This window comes from Hylobates moloch, unplaced genomic scaffold (genome assembly GCF_009828535.3).
Source record: "Hylobates moloch isolate HMO894 unplaced genomic scaffold, HMol_V3 SCAFFOLD_11, whole genome shotgun sequence".
Classification (NCBI taxonomy): domain Eukaryota; kingdom Metazoa; phylum Chordata; class Mammalia; order Primates; family Hylobatidae; genus Hylobates; species Hylobates moloch.
Window position 1 is genome coordinate 89,867,907 of NW_026652286.1, and position 6,493 is coordinate 89,874,399.

At 46.8% G+C, this 6,493-nt stretch overlaps 1 protein-coding gene across 8 annotated transcripts in view; it reads right to left on the reverse strand.

The window, feature by feature from the left end:
* Nucleotides 1-6,077, reverse strand: part of SIK3 (SIK family kinase 3) — a 269,595-nt gene extending 263,518 nt beyond the window's left edge. For 4 of the 8 annotated variants that reach the window (XM_032167483.2, XM_032167481.2, XM_032167482.2 and 1 more), the window contains exon 1: nucleotides 5,769-6,076. In XM_032167483.2, coding sequence (XP_032023374.1) covers nucleotides 5,769-6,041 — 273 coding nt within the window. In that variant the 5' untranslated portion in view covers nucleotides 6,042-6,076. Of the gene's footprint in view, nucleotides 1-5,768 lie in introns of all 8 variants that reach the window. The other 4 variants (XM_032167484.2, XM_032167480.2, XM_058446635.1 and 1 more) reach the window with 3 other exon arrangements.
* Between the last annotated feature and the right edge of the window lie 416 nt (nucleotides 6,078-6,493).

Below are 6,493 nucleotides of genomic sequence, written 5' to 3' on the forward strand. Positions count from 1 at the left end.
TTCCAAATCTTCCCAGGTTGGCTTTTGCTCATCACTCAGGTCTCAGCTCAAATATCATCATCTTGGAAAGAAAGGTCTTCCCTGACCACTCTATCTGAGGCAGCAGCCCTCCCCAGGCATTCTCTAGTCCATTTATTTTCTTCCTGGTATTCATTCCTATATGAAATTTTTAATTTTTTCATATGTTCTTGTCTGTCTCCTTCTACTAGAAAGCTCCAGAAGGGCAGATGCTTTTTGTCTCCCTTGTTCATTGGTGCACTCCAGACCCTAGAATGGAACCTGACAAAAAATTTGCATTCAATAAATGTGTGGAATGAATAAATGATTAAGGGAAAGGTTCCATCTCTATGCAGATGTCTTAGGTGTTGTTTTACAGTTACAGTGGCTCTGGTGAGTAGAAAGCATTTCTTTTTCTTTTCAAAGCATCCATTTTGTTCTCTTTTATGCGATGAACTAGAAAACATTAGCCAGATTGAAGCCTGAAAAATGAAAACAGCACTTCTGGCACAGAAATAACTAGTCCGGGCACCTCTGGCTTGAGCGAGATCTATGACTTTCTAGGGAGCTGGCACCAAAGTCGAAATGTTAAAATAAACATCTTTGATGTTGAAAGTGGAATACTGGTATTTTGACTCTGGAGAGAATAGTCTCAATCAGTCTTAGCTCTTTACAAAATTTCAAAAACATTTAGCAACCCCATCACCACTGTATCAAACTGAACATAGTCATCCTTCAATAGTCACTTCTAGATTATCTAGGGATGGGGCTATCTTCCTCAAATGTATCTAATGTAAATTTTGCTTTCAATTTCTTTTTGACATAATTCTCTCCTACTTACCAATGAAATCCTGTTTTCAGTTTTCTAATGGGTGAAAGCATTATCTCATATGCTTCATTAAACTCTTCTTTAGAGGTGAAAATAATGCTTTTAGCCCACTTTGACTTGTTCTCCTCATGGAAATGAGTTTGCACTAAACCACACAGATGTGTCTGGCTAGTCAATATCTGGAAAGGGGTCATAGGGCAAAAGGTCTTCTCTATGTAATATTTAAAGTTAAGAATTCTGACCTTGGCCTTCTAAGGCCCTTGCCTGTGCCTGTGCATAAGGGCAAATGTGTCCTTCAGCTTGCAGGAACATTTCTTAAACATTTCACTTAAACTGAATTTAACTGGACCTCTAAAGGAAAGACTGCACTCACCTCTGTTCCATCATCAACATAACAAAAGTTAGTTACACAAAACACACTGAAAATTCAAGGCAGCCCAAAGCAAAAGCCAGTGTTAGTCACAGTTTTCATTAGATAAGTCGTATTGCTGTTTAAAAAAAAAAAAAAAAGTTTAACTAATGAAAATTTATGTTTTAAAATGCCAATTTCATGAAATTAGCCAGACTGTACCCCATACAAATTAAATCCAACTATCTCAAAGTGGCATCTGAAATAGTAGCAAACTTTTTTTTACCATGAAAGTCTATCGTCAGGATGGCATCTTCCTACACAAAACTAATGGCATATGCATTCATGAATCGTGCCCAAGGGGTGAGAAGCAAAAAAAGGAGGACTATTATTATGTCCATAATATTATAATGTTACTACAACACCTGATAATGATGATGATGATGGTAATATTTATGTCATGCTATTAGGGCACCATGCTGCTCTAAGAGCTTTACATACACTATCTTCTTTAATCTTCGTAACACCTAAACTTGTGAGGTAAGTACTATTGTCATCCCACTTTACAGATGAGGAAACCCAAGCACACAGAAGTTAAATAACTTCTCACAGCCTAAGAATACCCAACTATTAAGCAGCAAAAGATTCAAACTCAGGTTGCTTTATCCAAAGCTGGGACTCTTACCACAAACCAGTAACAGGCAAGTGATATATATTTGTTGAAATATAGTTTAAACATATTTGACCAAAGGCTTTTATAGTCATGCATACTTTAAAAAATGCATACGGGCCAAGCATTTGGGTTACAGACTTATGCCTGTAATCCCAGCACTTTGGGAGGCTGAAGCGGGAGGATCACTTGAGTCCAGAAGTTCAAGACCAGCCTGGGCAACATAATGAGACCCACCTCTACAAAAAAAAATTTAAAAATTAACCAGGTGTGGTGGTGTAAGCCTGTAGTCCCAGCTACTTAGGAAGCTGAGGCAAGAGGATCTCTTGAGCCTGGGAGTTGGAGGTTACCATGAACTCTGACAGTGTCACTGCACTCTAGCCTGAGTGACAGAGTAAGACCCTGCCCCAATATTTTAAAAAAGGAAAAAAAATGCATACAAAATCTATCTACTGTTTGTTCCCAATCATCCAACTAGTGAAGGTATAATTAGGCACAGGCAACAGACTACCTGCAATTTGAGAGCAGAAAACATTCTTTTTTAAAAATATCTTTAATACTTTATAGTTTCCTACCAAAAAAAACAGAGCCAGAGAACCTCAGGCTAAGTAAGGCTCTTCCAAAAAAAAAAAGGAAATCAAAGCAGGTAGGACAAAGACAGCCAGGGTGAGCTACTAACCAAAGTATGTCACAGCTGAACATTCTCTCCTGGTAACTGTTCTGCAGTGCCGCTCTAAGCACTGCAGTGCTGCCAATATGAAGTCTGAGCTCATGAATGCCGTGCTGCAAAAGTAACGAACAACCAAATAGGAAAAGCTTCACTTTTCTCTACTGATTTTATTCATCCCAGGATCCCACGCTAGAAGGTTTGAGAGTTAACAGAATTTGGGAAAGGGCCAGCTTAACCACGCTGTATTGGATGGAGTGCAGTATCCTACTCAATAAATGAGGTTTACTTTAGTCTCTTAGTTCTTGGAATGGGTCATGTGTGTTTAAAAGGAGGGTGATCATAATTATTTCTGATGTTCAGAAAATACCTATTACCCAACCTCCTTCAGCCAACACAAGTATCATCTGAATTACCTCTGTCTGACTGTTATATATGGTTATAAGAAAACCCAGACCATTTCCTACAAGGGGAAAAAAAATCACACACCTCTAAAAGACAAAACAACAAACGATACATTCTGGAAACAGATGGGGGGAAAAAATAACTCTCTGTTTCCAAATGACCCCTCTGCAGAAGTAAGATAAAGGCTGCAGTAATTGGGGAGAAAAAAAATCAACCTGAGTTAACTGAAGCAGCAGCTTCGGCAACTTCCAGTACCTATGCACCTTCACCACCGTTATATAACCAAACCATAACCTTAATAGGCCATCATACTGTATGTCGACAGCTGTTAGGCACATCTAAGCTGTCAGCATTTGAGAACCCCTTCCAAAGTGGATTCAGAGAAGCATGGAGCAAGCCAAAATATGTTCCTGGTTCACCCAGAGCACATGACAACTCCTTGTGAATTAAGCTTCACTCATGTAGTCAGAGTAATTTAAGCAGGAAAAGATATAGCACTTGTAACTGTAACTAGGAAATTGCACACTGCTACAGAAACACAAATGAATGCTGGTGTGGCTCCTTCACACATGCAACTCATTGTCCAAGCCATTTCAGTCTCATTCAAGACTTTGAATATTTCCATACATAGGAATTGCATAACTGCATACCACAAATGATCAAAGATAAAAACCAACATAAACAGTGACACCCGTTTGTAAACAGGCCAATGTTTAAAATGCTGCAGTCCTAAAGGATACCAAGGTCTCAGAGAAAAACTATGAAAAACACACGCACGCACACATACACACACATGAAAATTAGAAAGCGGGCAGACCAGCCATAATTAGGCACTGGCTTTGCTGACTACTGAAGATAGAAATGTCTCTTTTATACTAAAGCCAAGAATCAACTGTTTGCAATTACATTTACGAAAACATTCAACCCTGTCTGTAACAGATTTTATCAATATTTTGGTGTATCCAAGGGCTGGAAGATTCAAAATTCTTTAAATCATGAAACCATAAACCAGGCAACCAATTAAGTTCATGGAGACTATCCCCCAGAGGTCAGAGCAAAATAACCACGGGAGCACAAAGTGATTACACAGAAAATAGGCAGAAAAAAAGGAAAGAAATAGCAAAACAAGGAACAAGGCATATTGTTTGTAAATATAAGTTTCCCTTGGCTAATAGTCAACTAAACTGGAAACACGGTGAGGGGCCGGGGTGGCAAGCGAGGAGTACACCAAAGTCTTGGCTCAATCGACTTCCCCTCAGGGTCTGAGGGAGCCCTGGACTTTGGTATCTCATTCAGCTCTGACCTGCAGACTTGAGGCCCTGTGATAAAAACGGACAAAAAGGCTGAAGAGGGCCCTCCAGAGGAAGTGAAACTGACCAATCAATTCGCCACAGCCACCCACCCCAATACCCTGGTAAGAAGGGCGCCTTAGAGCCTCAGGCAGAAAGATGGTGGGGAAGGAACTTCAGGTTGCAAGTGATCAGGAGAGAAGGCCTAGATAAGTCACTGGCTTCAGAAAACAAGCCACCGCCATAAAAGCAAAAACAAGGTAGGTCATGACAACCAGAGGCTAGGCTGAGGAGGTGACGGGAATTGATGTGGCTTTGGTAGGAGGCGGCAGCAGCTGTAAGGGTTCTTCATTCCTCAGGTTGAGGGAAAACACAAGCTGCAGTTTTAAACATAATGAATGACTACATTAAAAGTATTCATTCAAGTAAGATATTGAGCAAAGAAAATTTTAGAGTAAAAATGGGCTTCGCGGGTTCCACCAAAACCAAAAGATTCCTCCTGATGTCTCAGATTCCAATCCTCCCAACGAAGGCTACATGAAAGTGCTACCATATTTCCTCAAAGAAAGAATTTTACATGCATACATATATAGCTTCCTAATTGACCTTGGCCAATTTCACTCCTATAGCGCCTCAAATCCCTTTGAGAACTAAGGGCTCGATGAGTGTAATCTCCCGGTGTCTGGGTTCTTCAATCACAAGCTTCCCCCTGACCAGTAAAAGCCCACCCTGGGTTCTACAAAGCCCACAATTGCCGACCCTCCAACAACTAAAAATAACCAGCAATCAGCTCTCCCAAATTGTTTAACCCCTGACTACCTAGTGCCATCATAAACCTAGTGCCACCCCCCATCCCCACCTCACTCCCCCATTCCCTGGGCCCCTTCCTGTGGACAAGCAAAGCAACTTCCCCCTTATTTCCCCATTTTCCTCATTGCCTCCTCCACTAATCGTGTCTCCTCGGGATCCCCTTCGCACCATCTATCAGTCTTAGATGATCAAATGCGGATTCCTATCTCTGTCTTAAGGCACCAGGATCCTGGGACCTTCCAGCGCCCTGCAGACGTGCACAACCCCAGTCCGTGCCCCAGCCGTCCCGGGTCCCCTTACAAGCCCGGGTCTGCCACTTTACCCTTGTTTTCCCCCATCCTCCGGGTCCACATTTCATATGCCCCTGCCCTCATTCCCTTATGATTCTCTAGCTGCTGGTTCCTGAGTCTTCTGGGCTTACAGTCTCCCGGCCCTCGGGGAGTTCCGACCCCTTCTTTCCAATCATCCCCTTTACCCCTGCCCTCAGCCCCGAGGACCCCTCCCCGCGCCCGGCTCCTGGGCTCCCAGGGCCGGTGCTCTGTGACCCCGGCCCCCTGCTTGGAGTTCCGCCGTCTCGAGTCCCAGGTGTCCCTAGCTCCGCGCCCGCCCCGCCGCGGCCGGCCCCCTCCCGCCTCCCGGCCCCCAACGCTCCCAACACGCGCCGCGCTCGCCGCCCCGACCCCCCGACTGGGGGCGCGGACCTCTCCCGGCCCCGCCACGCTCCTACGGCCGCCCGGCCCCTGCGCCAGTACCTTGGCCTTGGTGACGAGGTGCGTGGCCCGTTTGACCACCGCGAAGTTGCCCTTGCCGATGGTGCGGTCGATCTCGTAGTAGCCGATACGGGCGGGCATGGGTCCGCGGGAGGCCGGGGCTGGGGGACGCGGCTGGCCGGCCGCGGGGGACACGGCAGCGGGGGCGGCTGGGGACCCCGGCGCGGGCGGTGGCAGCAGGCGACCCGCGGGCCCGGCTCCCCCCGTCCCGGCCCCGGCAGCCCCGCCAGCTCCGCTCGCCGCCGCCGCCGCCATCTTGTTGTGCAGTGAAACCTCCGGGGCCGCGGGGAGCCGGCTCGGGGGAGGGGGCAAGGGGGGGCGGGAAAGCGGGTGGGGGGGAAGCGGACGTCACTCGGGGAGGCGGGGCGCCTTCGCCGCCCGGCGCCCGGGTCCATGGCAACCGCGGGTCACGTGCCGACGCGCGTCACTGCCCGGAGCCATGGCAACCGTGACCTCACCGGCGGGCTCGACCTTCCCGCGTGGGCCCCGGTTGCTGAGGCACTGGCTCCCGGGTGCCCCCCTCCGGGAGCTGGCAGTGGGAACCTCCGATGGGCCCCCAACCTCGAAGCCTCTGCCACCTTTCCCGAGTCGGGGGCGCAGGATGCCCGACCCAAAGCCAACCCCCCACCGCCGCTCGAGTCGCCAATGTGACCTCTACTGTGACCTCTGTCCCAGTTCAACGATCACCCAACCTCCCTTAACAAAAA